Below are 15,693 nucleotides of genomic sequence, written 5' to 3'. Positions count from 1 at the left end.
TCACAAGCTAATCCAGCCTTGTGAATGGCCCTACCCTTGTCTTAAAAGAGCTTGCAATGCTTACAGCAACCTTCCGAGGCGAGTCACTATTATTTGTTTATTCATTATTTCTTTATCACACATATATTCCTCCATGGAGCTAAAGGTGGCTTACGTAGTCCTCTCCACTCCTCGTTGAATCCCTGCAATAACCCTGTGAGGTAGATTAGGTGGAGAGGCAGCAACTGGCCCAGCAGCACCCAGGGAGCTTCATGTAGCTCAGCGGGGGGTTCAAACCCTGGTCTCCCAAATCCTAGTCCAACAGTCTAACCACAACACCACTATTTGGTTGAGAGGACCTTGCCTTAGTGAACTAGTGGCAGAGACAAAATTCAAGCTGGGATCTTCCTGATTCATGCTTCAGTTCCCTAGCTAGTACATAAAAATCTAAGCAGATCCTGGATGCTGGATCAGGTCAGACCTAGCCGATCTTTCTATGATTTCAGGTGCCTCTGAAAACCCCACAAGCAGGAAGTGAGAGCCAGTTGCTGCCTCTCAGTCTAACCTGCCTCCAGAGTTGTTGCGAGGGTGAACTGGAAATGGAGAGGGCTGCTTGAGCTCCTTGGAGGAAAGGCGAGATATGAATGTTGTTGTGGACCTGGGAGAGACCAGGACTCAAATCCTCACTCAGCCACGAAGCTCACTGGGTGACCTTGGGCCAGCCACTCCTCCTCAGTTTAACCTACCTCACAAGGTTGTTGGGGGGATTAAATGAGGATGGGGATAACCATGTACGCCAGGTGGAGCTCCTTGGGCAAAAAGGTGAGATATAAACAGATAAATAAATGCAACATTTCTGTTGCATTTTTGCTGCAATGGCCCTTTTGGGAAGCAGTGATCCCCAAGAGGGTAGGTGGGGAGGATGAACTGTGTACAGTGCTCAGTGAAATATTTGCAATAGCACAAGGATCAGCACAGGTGCAATGGGACTTTGCTCCCTGCTCCTCCTTCTGTGTGTGCCCAGACTGACTCCAACTACAAAAGCTGTGCCTGCTGAACAGACTATCGGGCTGGAGTTTTGTTTAGGGTTTTCGTTGTTGCTGTTACTGATATTAATTGTTTCCATCTTTCTTTTAAGAGCTTATTATGTGGAAATTGTTTGATTTTTTTTGTGTGTGTGTGTGCACGCTTGCTTGATGATGTGTTCCATTTACTGCTGATGGCTGCTTTTGCAATTATGTAAATTGTTGAAAGCCGCCTTGAGCCTGGTTTTAACCATGCAAAGACGGCGTGCAAATGAAACGACAATGATGCGCCATCCCCAAATTTGCCCCAGAGGACTGAGGGAGCCTCCGGGACAGAATCAGAGGGCGTACGAGGGGAGGAAAGGGGGAGGTTGTCCCATGGCTGCAAGGAGGAACACTGTGCGCCGGTGCGCTTACGTCGAACACAACCCTCTTGCCTCCAGGAGCAGAACTGCATCTGAGGAGGGCCTGGAGGCCAGCCTCAGCATCACAGCTGCAACTCTGGGCTCATTGGGATGCCGATCAGCTAGCCAGGCTCATGGGCGTGACGTTCACAGCTTCACAGCGGCTGAATAGCGGCACGGAGATGGAATCCTAATGAAGGGTCTGATGACGGTGTTGGCTGCCGCCTGTGCAGTGAGGTCTTTGCTTATGCAACAAAAGCTGGTTCTCTGTTAAGGAGGATGCAGGAAACCAGGATGAGGGAGAAGGAGGAAGGTGGGAGAAGAGGGTGCTACTGCAAGGGAAGGAGAGAGGAAAAGTTGGTTGGCTGGGGACCTTTGAAGGCACTGCTGTATGTCCCTATATGTCTGGGGAACCTCCCAAAGCACCTGCACGACACAACTGCAGCCTTCAAATATCACAGAGAAGGGACCTTAGAGGCTCTCAAATCCAACCCTCCTTGCTGAGGCAGGAGACCCACTGCTGCAGCATCCCTGAGAGGCGGTCATCCAGCCTCTGCCCACAAGCCTCAGCTGGCGGAATGCTTACTAACAGGGTGGTTGATGCCCTTGTTAGAGTTTTTATCTATCAGAGCTGCTCCAGTGGAGGGTACTATGTTTTATGAGTGTCTGAGAGAGCGTGAGAAAGGAAGTCTGTCCTATCTCTTCCTTCTGAGTACTGTTGGAAGTTGGTTTTACTTCTGTATGTGTCGCAGTTCTGTACTGGGGTTCAGAGAGCACAGATGTACTGATGCAGTCTGATGTATATAAGACTGTAAATAAAGTAGTTTAGAACTACGACTGAGTCTTTCTTCTGCTATGATATACCAGAAGACTGGCGTGCTCTTTTCAGGAGAGAAGGGTCGCTTATTACCGGTCTCTCAGGACTGAGGGAGATTTACAACCAGAGAGGACCACTGGAGAGACGCTCCAAAGACTTGGGAAGTTGGCAGCCTTCCCAGGGCATTTTTCCAACAGCCCTTTGGGACTGGCAGGGCAGGGGGCTGTTGAACTACAACTCCCAGCAGCCCTGGTTGCTGGCCACACCTCCAGCAACAGTGCCTGGAAGGCCACAGGCTAGCCATCACTGGCCCAAGGAATGACCCCACCTCTCTCTGCTCAAATTACGCAAGATGTCCCTGGTTGCCAAAGAACCCCATTTAGAGCCAGGACCAAACCAAGAGACCAAACAAGACCCCTCCCCACCAGATCCGCTCCTCCCCAGGGCCTTATCCAGGCAGGTCCCACCTGCAGCCCGGCGATGTTCAGCTTGTGGTAAATTTTCTCGTCATCCCGCCGCTCGTCTTGGGGGACAGTAAGGTTGGCCAGCTCGGTCTCCAGGTCCAGCACCTGCTGCATCTGCTCTTCCGTCGAAGCTCTGGCCCCGCCCAGCAGCATCCCCAACTCCACCATGTAGTCCAGGTAAGCAGCCAGCACCTGCCAGAGAGGGTGCAAAGCACCTGGGTGATTCCAGGAAATTTCGCCAGCCAAGGAGAACAAAAAGTGACAGCAGCAACAGGCCACCTTTCCTCCCCGCTCAGCTCTTATCTTATCCAGCACCTTTTTCAAACTATGGAAGCTAAGGAGCTTTAGGCTGGGCTGCCACTGTCTCCCCCAACCTTATTGCTATTATTTATGAATCTCTTCACATGAAGCATCCCTAAGCAATCCCACAAAGCAATGAAAACAACTGCACATATTAAAAACACACACACATCCCCAATGCAATCGGTTAATGTCTGGGATAAAAATCTCCACTTCAAAAACTTGTTCTCCTCCTTTCACCAGGATGAGGAATGATGGCACACCTCCAAAACTGAAATCTTGTAAAACTTAAATCTTTTGTTGTTTGGGACTGAAGTGTCAGGAGCTGTGGGGGGTGGAATGAGGATCTATGCTGGTGCAGTGCAGGTGGCTAAAGAGATGGAGCTATGAATGAGGAAGTCACCAGTTTGAATCTTGCCCCTGCAATGTGCTTGCTAGGTGAGCTCAGGCAAACTGCTCTGAATCAACAGCCTCCACCTCCACCAACACTGTCTTGTCTTGCAGGGCTGTTGTAAAGATTACTTCTGAAGAACACAAGTCAAGCACTTTAAACACATGTGAAATGTTAATAAAATAACAACAACAATAATAATACTATAAAATTATTTTCGTTTCTGCACGTGGCTGCCTCCAGCGGTGAGCAATCAGAGGTGCTTCTCAAAGCATCTTCTCTCTGCTATGAAAACATCTGGGGGGTGGGCCTCCAAGCTGTCAGTGTTTGCAAAACGCTTTATTGCCCAACCCTTACCAGAGGTCCTTGCAGGCTCCGCCAGTTGGATGATTGTCATGTTTGAAGCCAGTGCTTTGAAAGGGGCTTCTGAAGGCCCTTGCAGGCAAAAAGAAAAGTCACCTGATGTCATTGTGACATCAGGTGTGATTGGCAGGTGGGCGGAGTTACCCACCTGTCACACTTGGCCCACGAGGGGTGAGGGAGACCCCTGGGATGGACCAAAGTGCTGTGCTGAGTTCCCCACCAGTTGTCCTGGCCTCTGCATCAATTCCCTTTCTCTTCACACCTATCCTTTCCATTTAATTTACCTTGAAATGTACAGAAATTATTAATAATATTAATAATTAATAATAACAATAACAATAATAGCAATAATAATGCTGCTGCTACAGTTCTGTTTGGGCACAGAATCTCTGCCCCAGCCAGAGAATCTAAGCAGTTTATTTGTTTGCTTAAAGCAAACTTCTAGCTTCTGATAGCTGCTGAGACATGCTAGACGGCATTTATTTCTCTATTTAAAGTACCTGTTCTACCATCTTTCAATTTAGCCAAAAACTCACAAGGCTGCTTCAAGGTGACAAAAAAACTCACACCAAGCTCCCAAAACAACAAAACCATAAAGCATAATGTTTTTTTAAAAAATCAGCACAAGGCAGCATAAAACCAGGTGAAATGCCCATAAAACGCTGCAGGAAACAAGCTCAGCAGCAGCGTAACCGTCGCCATCGGTGCTCAATTAAAATCCCAGGTAAAAATACTTATTTTGACCTGGTGCCTAGAATTGAATGGAACTGACAGCAGGCAAATTTCTCAGGGAGGGTGTTTCATAAACTGAAAAGCCCCACCACTCTGTTGCTGCCACCCACCTCTGCCCTGACATTAAGGGCACTGATAGAATAGCTTCCACAGATGATGATGATTTATTCAATTTATATACGGCACCACCCTTTATCGAAAGATTCCAGAGCAGCGTGCAACATTAAGAACACATTTTACAGAGCATCAATAATACAAACATAAGAACAAGCATAAGAACAGACAGAGCAATAATAAAATAATCATTAATAGCAGTCTCCCAACCCCCAGCAGCCGGGCAGGATTGTGGGCTTCCTTCAGATTCCCAGTTCCTAAGCTTGAAATGGCTATAAAGGTTAAAACCAGCATTTCTGAAATTGTGTGTGAAAACATACTGGAAGCCAGCAGGGCTGTTTTAACACCGCCAACGTAGTTTTAACTACATTCCATGCGTAGAGATCTGTGCACACACTGTACTTTTAAAGCACATTCAAAGCGCCAAATAATTCTAGGCACTGTAATTTACCCCTCAGGGAGCTACAGTTCCCAGAAGCCCTTAGAGAACAACAGGGCCCAGAATTCTTTGAGGGGTGGAGGGGAAAGAACTCTTCTTTGAATATGCTCTAAAGGGATACCATGAACACAGTCCCAGTTAATCATCTAGCTGTACCAGCTGAAGTTTGCAACACTTACGGCTTTGCTTGATGCTCAACAAGGCAGGCCACTGACAATATCTCACCTGTCAAATTGTGAAAAATAGGAGGGGGAAGCTGCAGTCCTCTAGATTTTGTTGGGCCCCAACTCCCATCAGCCACGTGGCCAATGGTCAGATGTGTCCCACACATCTGTCATGGATGCTTTAGCTGAGACAGGGGATGGGATAGATGACTCTTCAAACTCTGCAATTGTACTCTGTTTATGATTTTATGATTCTGTTTATGATCCCATTTTTCTTTCCCTATTTGCTGCTGCTTCTGTTTCTCTTTCCTCCTTCTGCTGGCTTCTTGTGTCTATTTTTGGATAGTAATCTGCCTGGGGCAGGGACTTGTCACACACCTGTTCTTTGTAAAGCATTGACCTTTGCAGAGCCAATGTGGCTTAGTGCTTAAGAGCGTCAGGTGGTGTCCTGGGGGTTCGAATCCCCACTCAGCCATGAAGCTCACTGGGAGACTTGAGGAAGATCAATGTCTCTCAGCCTAACCTACCTCACAGGGCTGTTGTGAGGGTGAAGGGGGGGGAGAACACTATGTGCTCCCTTAAGCTTCCTTGGAGGAAAGGAGGGATATAATAATAAATGTGCAATGTACTTACATGCGGTGCTATATAAATATTTAAAGGGCAGCATTCACTGAACCAACCCTGTCAGTTAACACCCGTCGTAAGGACCTTCCACTTGCACAATGGGGCTTTTCCTCCCCCCTCCCTGAAGTTGGCTGGGGGGTAGTTGGGAGAACAGCTTGCGGGGAGGAAAGGTCACTCTGTCTAGCAAGCTGCAATCCTTGCTCAGACAAAACATTTGTCATGGTGCGTCACCAAATTCCGCCCTGATCAATATTAATAAAACTAATATTCATGCACAGAAGCCCTGGTATACAGAAAAGAATAGGCACCTCTGCTTATCCTCAAGTATCTGTGCTTTATTTGCCAGCTCGATAAAGGAATGCCTACCAATGAGCAGCTATTCAGAATGTCAATCAAAGGGGTCTGTCCCGCCCATCCTCACCTCAGAAAGCATTTTGACATTTGCCTTAGAAGAAGGAGGCACCACCCCCCCAAAATAAAATAATTTTCAGGGTCTGAACAGAGCCAGCAGAGTCCTACTGCACAAGCAGCTCATTGGGCTGGAGAACAAAGATTTATTGGTAAATGTGACGAGCAATGACGAAAAGCAGACCATTTCAGAGTCGGTGGGAGCGGGGTATTTATTTACTAAAGCATTGGCGGAGAACTGGCTGCCCTCCAGATGTTGCTAGAACTCAGCTTTCGTGAGAGTGAGAGAGCGAGGGCTCATCCACGCTTCAGCTTTCCTTCTGCCTAGAAAACATAGATCCAAAAGGTTTTGCACTTGTCATGTGCTTCCTAGGCAAGGGCCTGAGCGGTTTTTCGTGCTCCCCACCACTTTCCCCAGGGAAATTCACTGTTTACCATTGAATTGGAGTGAGTGTTGAACCACAGAAAAACTGATCAGTGTTCATTCACCAGTAAAGAGAAGGTTTCTCCAGGGGAAAGCAGCAAGACAAGTGGAAGTGTGCATGACCCAAAGTGAGAGGCAGGGGTTGGTACCTAGTGCGGACTGCGACCACCTTACCTTTTCGTTGGCTGTCTTGTTCAGGTAGTAATCCCGCGATGGTAAGAAAAGTCCTGACTGGTCCAGCTGCCGTGTACAAAAGGGAACCAGTGAGTCTATGTGGCAGAACACCCAGCCCTTAGCTTCCCCTACAGCTCCTTCTAGCTCCCTATAACACAGGAGAGGGAGATAAGGAAGGTGCCTTGCGCAGGTAAGACCATAGGCCCATCCAGCTTAGTGCTGTCTACACAGACTGGCAGCAGCTCTCCCAGGTTTCAGGTACATTCTCAGCGCTACCTGGGGGGCTGAACCTGGGACCTTCTGCATGCAAAGCAGAGGCTCTGCTATGGAGTTATGGTGCTTCCTGATGAGATCAAGATGCCGATAGAGATTTCCCTCCTCCAAGCTCCTTTTGCACAGAAATGCTCTCTCAGGTAGCGAGGCTTACCTGGATGATGTTGCTGTTGGAGCTCTTGGAATCAGCACCCACAAAAACGGTGAAGAATGGAGAAGCCCGGTATGTTCCCGAAACCAGTTTCAGGACTTCCATGAAGTTGCTCTGATTCCATGGGCCGGTGATGTTCCAGCCTCCAATCTGGAGTTTGGGGTGGGGGAAGAGAAGGAGGATGCAGAGAGTAAGATGAAAAAGAGAAATTGCCACCAGCATCTTGCCTGCATTTTGAGATCACCTGCTGAAATTCTTTTATAAGTGCCTCCTTCATCAGAAGTGTGCAATGTAAGGCGATGGAATCCTGCATACGGAATGCCCAACCCAAATGACACTGGCATTTCCATTTTTATAGCCCCATGCTAAGATTAAAAGTAATAATATCCCCTGGCATTTTAAAGAGTGTCTTTCCTTAACTTGCTGCATGTTCTTGCTTGCTGCCTCATTTTATTGTTAAAATTATGGATTTTATTATAGATATTTTAGCGTTGTGTTATCAATTGTTTACACTTCTTGTTCACCACCCTGGACTTTGTAGGGCAAACGATGGTATACAAATTTCTTAAATAGTCATTTCATAATCTCTAGTAACAAGAAGGAAAGAGCTACGCAAGTTGCTAACAACCCAAGCTCCTGCAAATCCTCCCCTGCCTCGTTTTTCTGGCTTCTGTGATTTCACTAAATTCTGCCTCTCCTTCCCATTGTTTTTCTCCTGGACCTCTGACAACTAGAAATGAAAGCAGCGATTCCCAGGAGGGTGAATTTCGCATCTGCTGCTGTTTGGATCCATTTGAGCTCTAACTGAATTGTCACTGTCTGCACTTTTCACATTTCATTTCCTCACTTTCATCCCACTGTGTTTGTGTGTGTTCTCTCTCTCTCTCTCTCTCTCTCTCTCTCTCTCTCTCTCTCTCACACACACACACACACACACACACACACACACACACACACACAACTGCAACTCAAGAGTACACTCCAGGCATCTGATGAAATCTAGTCTATAAAGCTTATGCCATAATGATTAAACTTTGTAGTTTTTGCTGCAAAAGCAACCAACACAGGGAAAGTTCCCATTTCTTCTATCCTTCTTTTGGTGCTAACATGGAAACTGCCATTCATTGACTTCATACCCAGCCCAGCCCAGTGGCAGGAGTAAAAAGAGGGCCAGTTCTCACGTGCTGCACTGAGACCTTCCCTCCTTCTCTGTACATTCTGCTTGTACCCATTTCCCTGCCAGGCTCACCTTCTCAATGAGCTCCATCAATGGCTGGGAGCCCAGTTCCTCAATCTTCTGCTCTTTAAGGCAAGACAAGTAATAGCGCTGGGTCTTCCTCTCTGCCTCGCTGCTGGAGTTGAAAGTTGCATTCTCTGCCAAGGAAAGCACACGGTTGATGAGGGAGTGGCAAGCGCTAGTCAACCTGAAGGCGCCAACAACAAGGCACCTGTTTCCTTCAGTTTCCTGGTTCCCAGCATCTCAAGATATTCCAGTGCTTGGGGTGGGGGACCAGCACTTCCAAGTTGCCACTATTTGGGGGCAGGATTCAGTCACATACCAGCAAATCCAGATCCTGCAATTAAAGTTGATTTGGAGCACTTGAGCAACGAACCAGTTCCTTCTCCACAAAAATCAAACTTTTTTTGCAAGAAGGGAAGTGGCAGAAAAATGCACTGGAAGAAGAAGGTGAAGAAGAATAACCGCTTGGTGCAACATGGTCTCACCTACCAGAAACCAGTGTGGTGTAATGGTTGAAGGGCTGGACTAGGACCTGGGAGAGAAGGGTTTAATCCCCCACTCAGCCATGATGCTGCTGGGTGACCCTGGGCCAGTAACTGTTTCTCAGCCAAACCTACCTCACAGGGTTGTTGTGAAGCTAAAATGGAGAGGGGCAGAATTGCTTATCACACCTTGAGCTCCTAGGGGGAAAAGGCTGGGATCCAAATATAATACATGCAACAACCATCTGGTGTGGAGGTTGCATTCCTGGCCCCCGTGCATATCAGCGGAGCACGCTTAAGTGCCCCCATCCCCCTTACACCCCCCATCCTGCCCTTTTCCAGGTCCAAAAGGACCCACTTGATGGTGCATCAATTGGAATGTGCCTAAAATGGTCGGTGCGTGCAATTCAGGTTGCTCAATTAAAGGTTTGGCTCTCTTGTGCAACAAACTCACTCCCCCCCCCTCCAACCACCCCCCCACCCCGCATCAGACTCTGGGGAAATGCACTGCAAAGTATGGGATAACATTTGCTTGGCCCAATATCAGCTAGCCTCCCAAACAGATCAAAATGAGTGCTCAGTAAATAAGGCAGAACCCTGCATTCTTTGCGAAAACAAGTCAGGACAGATGCTCAGTAAACCAGCTGCCATAAAAGGGACCTTACTTCTCCAATGCTGATATTAAAAGGTGGCCCAGAGAAGAGAGATTGTGTGTGTGTGTGTGTGTGTGTGTGTGTGTGTAAAGGAGCACCTCACCTAGCAGGTGTTTCATGATGGCCTGGTTTTGGTCCCAGATGCTGTTGAAGGTGCTCCACTTGGAACGCCCATCGGGCAGTGGATTCCGCTTGATCCAGCCCCCACATGCGTACTGGTAGAAATCGTCACAGGGGTTGATCTCTCGGTCCAGGGCCTCCAAGATTTTGCCAGCCACAATGATACAAGCTTCAGTCAGGCAAGTGGTGTGCGAGGGATCTGGAAGGAGCACACAAACAAGCGCCGGGCAGCATGCCTCACCGAGAAAGAAGACCTCCTTCTTCAGCCCTTGCCATAACTTGGAAGAGCACTTGCCATGTGTGTGTGCCATGGGGGGAGGGGAGGAAGTCCTGGCACGGCCATGCATCGCATTGTGAGGATTCCCAGGGCACAACGGCAAGGGGGCAGCAATAATTTACCACGGGTGGCTCAGCTCTACTTTGGCCCAGGCAAAAACTTGCCACCACGAACGATGCCACAGATGCCAAAAGGTGTGGCCCAGTGGTGAAAAGGTTATAGCCAGCCCTGCTCCAAAGACCACCTTTGCCAATTGCCCCCTACAATTTACAGCCACTTCACGATGGTCGCTTGGTTGCAACAGCAACTCAGCCTAAGTATGTACAAATGAAGCAGCCATAAATTGCTCCTGACTCCATTCCCTGCCCTTTAGCTGTTGTTTCTCTGCGCTGAATTTTAGATTGTAAGCTCCTCAGGGCAGGAACCCATCCTCTTGGAAGTGCCGTGTACACAAATAATGCTGTATCAATAACTATTGTGCACTAGAAATTGGCTTTTTAGTGTTGCAGCTAAGCCCTCTGGAATCAGTTACCAACTGAAATGAGACAAGCGCATAGATGGCAACTAAAGGCACTCTCAGTAGTAGAAATGCTTTTATTGCCTTTAGTTTACTGAGTTGTGATATTTCCTATCTTATTTTTGTTATTATACACAGAGCCAGTAACTCTTCGTTTCAAGGGGGCTTAAAGACCTGCAAATAAATAAATATTAATAGTAACGTACAGGTCTGACCCGTGACTCTGAACAAAGCGGACGGTGTTTTTCCTGCAGCAGGAAGCAGCTGTGCAGATTCCTCAGTGGAAAGGTTAATGTCCAAAAGAATCCCTGAACGTAGGTGGTTCAAAATCCCCTGGCTTAAAGGAATAATCTTGCAGCTCTCCCTCCCATGCACTCAGTTTCTGTACCTGCCCCTTGCCATTTTGCTTCCCAGCAGACCCGGGATGTTTAATTGTTGCAGGTCCAAATGGGGTGGAGGGTGATATGCGGCTCGTGGAGGATGCTCAAGTCCTCTGTGGCCACACCAACTGACCGCCGGCAGAGGAACCAGCCCCCACGGCAGGTTGCCAGGAATGGATAAGACAAGGGAAAGTCCTCACCATCTGCTTTTATTCAATACAGTGGATGCTTGGGTTGTGAACGTGATCCATGTGGGAGGCACGTTCGCAACCCGCAGTGTTTGCAACCCATGACCCGTGTGGGTCATGATTCGCTGCTTCTGCACATGCGCAAAGCACAATTTAGTGCTTCTGCGCATGCGCAAGCCCCGAAACCTAGAAGTAACTGTTCTGGTACTTCCGGGTTCGGTGCGGTGCACAACCCAAAATCGTGCAAGCCGAAGCATCTGTAACCCGAGGTATGACTGTATTTACAGAGAGAGGCTTTGGAATGTAGCCTCTTGTCTCAAGTAAATATCCCATCCCCTCGTCTCCCACTTCCTCATTCATCATCTCTTCACAGGTGGCGCTGAGGGCCCATTGCTCTCCTACTTTTAAGGCCTGCCGGGTTCTGTCAGCCAGCTGCTCCAGCTCTGCCTCTTCCTCCACTCCCATTATCTCCCAATTTTCCACCTCATCTTCCTCTGAGCTGTGATCTCCCTCAAACCTCTGTTGTAATTCTGAACTGTCTTCTTCTTCTCTGGACGAGTCAGGCTGGAGAGACGGTCTCCACCCTTCATCCTCTGCCCAGTTCCTGAGACCACCTCACCTACCTTTCCTGTACTGGATGCCCATGGCAATGACCGAACTCAGCAGCAGCAGCAGCACCACGAAGAGAGAGACGGCACAGAGCACCAGCTTGAGTTGGGTTCGGGAGCCCAGGCGACTCAGCAGGGGGCCATCGCTTTTCCTGAAGCCCACCTGGAAAGGAAGCAAAAATGGAACCAGGAAATGAAAAGAAGAAAAGGGCAAGGAGAGGTGGGATGGGTTATTAGAATCAGCTGGAGAAGTGAACTTTCTCCACAGACAGCAAAGCCTCAGACAGAGCATTGCATCAGGGTTGGAAGGGGCCTTGGAAGTCCAACTCTCTGCTCAGCACAGGAAAACATCCCTCTGCCCTGCCTCTGCTTGAAGACCTCTGATCTCAAGGGCTGGAACTGCTGACATGCATCCCTGGACTCCTCTGCTAGGGAAAAAGACCCCAGCTCAGTGGTAGAGCCTCTGTTTTGCACGCAGAAGGTCTCTGGTTCAATTCCTGGTGTCTGCAGGGAGGACTAGGAGAGTCAACAGTGTGATGCAGCAGCAAAGAAGCTAATGGTCTTCTAGGCTGCATCGACAGAAGTATGGTGTCCAGATCAAGGGAAGTCATAGTCCCACTCTATTCTGCCTTGGTCAGACCACACCTGTGATACTGTCTCCAATTCTGGGCACCACGATTTAAGAAGGATATTGAAAGCTGGAAGGTGTGCAGAGGAGGGCAACCAATATGATCAAGAGTCTGGAAACCTTATGAGGTTTATGAGCCTTATGAGGAGCAGTTGAAGGAGCTGGTATGTAGAGCCTGGAAAAGAGGAGGTATGATAGCCATCTTCAAATATCTCAAGGGCTGTCAAATGGAAGAGGGAACAAGCTTGCTTTCTTCTGCTCTGGAGGGCAGGACTCGAACCAAAAGTAACAAGAAAAGAGATTCTAACTAAACATCAGGAAGAACTGTAAGAGCTGTTCAACAGTGAAATGGACTCCCTTGGGATGTGGTGGACTCTCCTTCCTTGAAGGTTTTTAAGCAGAGGTTGGATGGCCATCTGTCAGGACTGCTTTAGCTGACTCCTGCATTGCAGGGGGTTGGACTAGATGGCCCCTGGAGGACCCTTCCAACTCTACAATTCTAAGATTCCTGCCTAAAGCCCTGGAGAGCCACTGCCAGTCAGTGTAGACAATGCTGAGCTAGATGGATCAGTGGTCTGACTCAATATAAGGAAGTTCCCAGGACCTGCGTGTTGGTGGCCCATCACTGCCAGGGGGCAGTGACATACCTGACAACACCAGCCTTTCTCACCAGCAGCACCACCCTGGCATTCACACGGAGCACCCATGGGCTAAGGCCTCTCCAGGAAAGGGGCAAGTTGTCTGCCATCCCTTTTTCTGGAGGGGACATAGCTCAGTGGCAGGGCATACATGTTAGAAGTTCCCAGGTTCAGTCCTTGGCATCCACGGCTAAAGAGCTAATCTTCATTTGGTGGGTTGTGGACCTACGGTGGGTTGCAGGATCAATGCTGCCTTTTGAAATGAGAGAGGGGGAGAGAGAGAAGAAGAAGAGGAAGAAGAAATACTGGCAGAGAGCTCTGAATAAATTTACTGAATAATAGATCCCCCTGCCCTATCATCATCCCATACCCAGCCTTTTCCCCTCATAGGACGCAAGGCAGCTTACAGATAAAAACAAGAACCATATAGATGGTATATAACACCCGTGAAGTTAGCAAGAATGCATAAAGTGTGTAATAAATGTTGGAAATGTAAAGAAAAGGAAGGGACTTTTTATCATATGTGGTGGGAATGTAAGAAGGTGAAAGGCTTCTGGGAAATGATATATAACGAATTGAAAAAAATGTTGAAATATACATTTGTTAAGAAACCAGAGGCATTTTTGTTAGGAATGGTAGGAAATGAAATAAATAGAAAAGATTATAAGCTTTTTTTATACGCAGTAATAGCGGCAAGAATACTGCTAGCCCAAAAATGGAAACAAGAAGAACTTCCGGGGTGGCGCCATCGGTAATGGCGGACTCCCTCTGAATTGGAGGGACCAGCTCCGCATGAAACGGGTCTTTTCCGCTATGGCGAAGCGGGGACCCTTCTGGAAATCACAGGCGGATGAAGCCTGTGACCGTGGGACTCGGTGGGCACTCTTAGCGCCCCCCCCAACCCGCAAAGGAACCCACTAACGGGCTCCGAAGCGACGAGGGGGAAGTGGCGCGGTGCTGTGAGTCAATTGCTTTTTCTGCGGAGCGAAGCCGTATAGCCGTTACCGGAGAGCGCTGCCTTTTTCCTGGGACAATTTGGCATCTAAAATAACCACCCGTGAGTACTGAAACACTGAATAATTGGACTTGAATTAAGAACTGGCAAAATAGAAAGGAATTTGGACTTAAAATTTACCCTAATTTGGTACTGAAATGGGAAGGTCTAAACAGGAAGTCAGCCTTCCGTTTCCTTGTAGCCAGAACAAAGCAAAGACAACGTAAACTAGAGCTTTGAAAATCACTTTTAAAGGATTGGCTTTCATCATTTAAAATTGCTGAACCCCCCTTCGGCAGCAGGAGAAGGGGGATCTTTTTTGGGCTGTTTAAACCTGCAGAAGTGAGTTTAAAACAAAGTAATTTTCCACCGTCCTGATCCTGGAGCGGGGGGTCAGAATTGACGTTTGAAGCTCATTGACCAGAAACAAATGTCTCTGACAGATAGTTAAGAGAAGAGAAACATAGTGATTCCATTGTTTCCTTTCACATTTTAAAAGAACAAATATGGACAAAATATCACAAAAAAGAAACTTTGTTGCTATTGTTATCAAAAGAAAGAACAACTAGAAGCCTTCCCCCTAGAGGGGGATTGTGAAATTGTAACTAATTCCTGGGAGCTTGCAGCTGTCTCAGATCACAACTGTGGGAAAGGATTTGTGACCTTGCAGGACAATGTCTTCAGAAGCACTGTTGGGTGCTTTCTGTAAAATAAATGCCCTATTGGATCAGTTAAGCCAGAAGACAGATTTAATGACTAATGTGGCCAGAACCCTTGAACAGGTAGTGGGAAATTATATGGAACCCACCCAGGAACTAAAACAGGAGTGTGCCATGACAGAACAACTGAAAGAAGAGGATGTTGCTGAATCTTGGGTGCCAGAGACGGAGGGAGCAGCGGCCCAGCAGGAACATAAATTTTTGGAGTTGACAAATGAACTTGGAAAAAACCAGACTTGGAAAGATAAAGTTTGGTTAGGTTTGGAAATGGGGGGCTGGATAGACCCCCCTTTACAGGGAGATTTGGACTTTTCGAGTCTGGCAATGGGCCGTCAGATGTCTGGAGCTGTGGGGGCTCTCAATTTTGGAGGGAATCTGGAACATGTTTTTAAATACCATATGGAGTCCAGTCTGGTTTATGGAAAAGGGGCTGATTTGTTGAAAAGGGTCCAAAACATTACCAAGCTGGAGTTCCCGAGAATGAAAGGAAAATATGAAGAAGAGCTGCGGAAGGGACATGGAAGAGACTTGAGGGCCTCGGATATAAGGTTACCAGGTTAATGTGCTAGATTAATAGGTTAAAAAGGACTGACAAAGCCCGGGACCAGGAGGAAGAGACGCTGGATGAAGATTGGATTGTTTTTCCCTTTTTATATATATATAATTAAGATTGTTCCATAAAATTAATGAATGTTAGAAAAATGTTGAAATGAAATTACTTGGCTCTTGTAAAAATGTCTAAAGAATTAGGTAAGAATGTTATGGTTAGGAGAAGTTGGTAAAAATAAGATTTAAGCTTTAAACTTTAATGTTTCTATATGATAAGATGAAAACAGAATTAAGGTAATGTAATGACAGAATATTATGAATTAAGGAAAGGATTTGCTGTGATTATTATTAATCAGGATACAAGAAAAGGGAGGAGGAGGAGGTCAAAGAAAGAAGGTATTGAAAGTGGGGAATCTGAGAAATGATGGTTTTATTTTTTCTTTTTCTTTTTCTG

General features: G+C 47.3%; 1 protein-coding gene across 6 annotated transcripts in view; it reads right to left on the bottom strand.

Moving 5' to 3' along the window:
* Positions 1-15,693, bottom strand: part of ECE2 (endothelin converting enzyme 2) — a 49,133-nt gene that overhangs the window by 19,697 nt on the left and 13,743 nt on the right. For all 6 annotated transcript variants that reach the window (XM_053390714.1, XM_053390717.1, XM_053390719.1 and 3 more), the window contains exons 3-8: positions 11,727-11,874; positions 9,725-9,940; positions 8,496-8,620; positions 7,250-7,396; positions 6,823-6,888; positions 2,693-2,881 (exon numbers count right to left, since the gene is read on the bottom strand). In XM_053390714.1, the coding sequence (XP_053246689.1) occupies positions 2,693-2,881; positions 6,823-6,888; positions 7,250-7,396; positions 8,496-8,620; positions 9,725-9,940; positions 11,727-11,874 (891 nt within the window). The remainder of the gene's footprint in view (positions 1-2,692; positions 2,882-6,822; positions 6,889-7,249; positions 7,397-8,495; positions 8,621-9,724; positions 9,941-11,726; positions 11,875-15,693) is intronic.

This window comes from Podarcis raffonei, chromosome 5, assembly GCF_027172205.1.
Source record: "Podarcis raffonei isolate rPodRaf1 chromosome 5, rPodRaf1.pri, whole genome shotgun sequence".
NCBI lineage: Eukaryota > Metazoa > Chordata > Lepidosauria > Squamata > Lacertidae > Podarcis > Podarcis raffonei.
The sequence above is the reverse complement of the archived record's forward strand: the minus strand, read 5'-3'. Positions and strand labels throughout refer to the sequence as shown.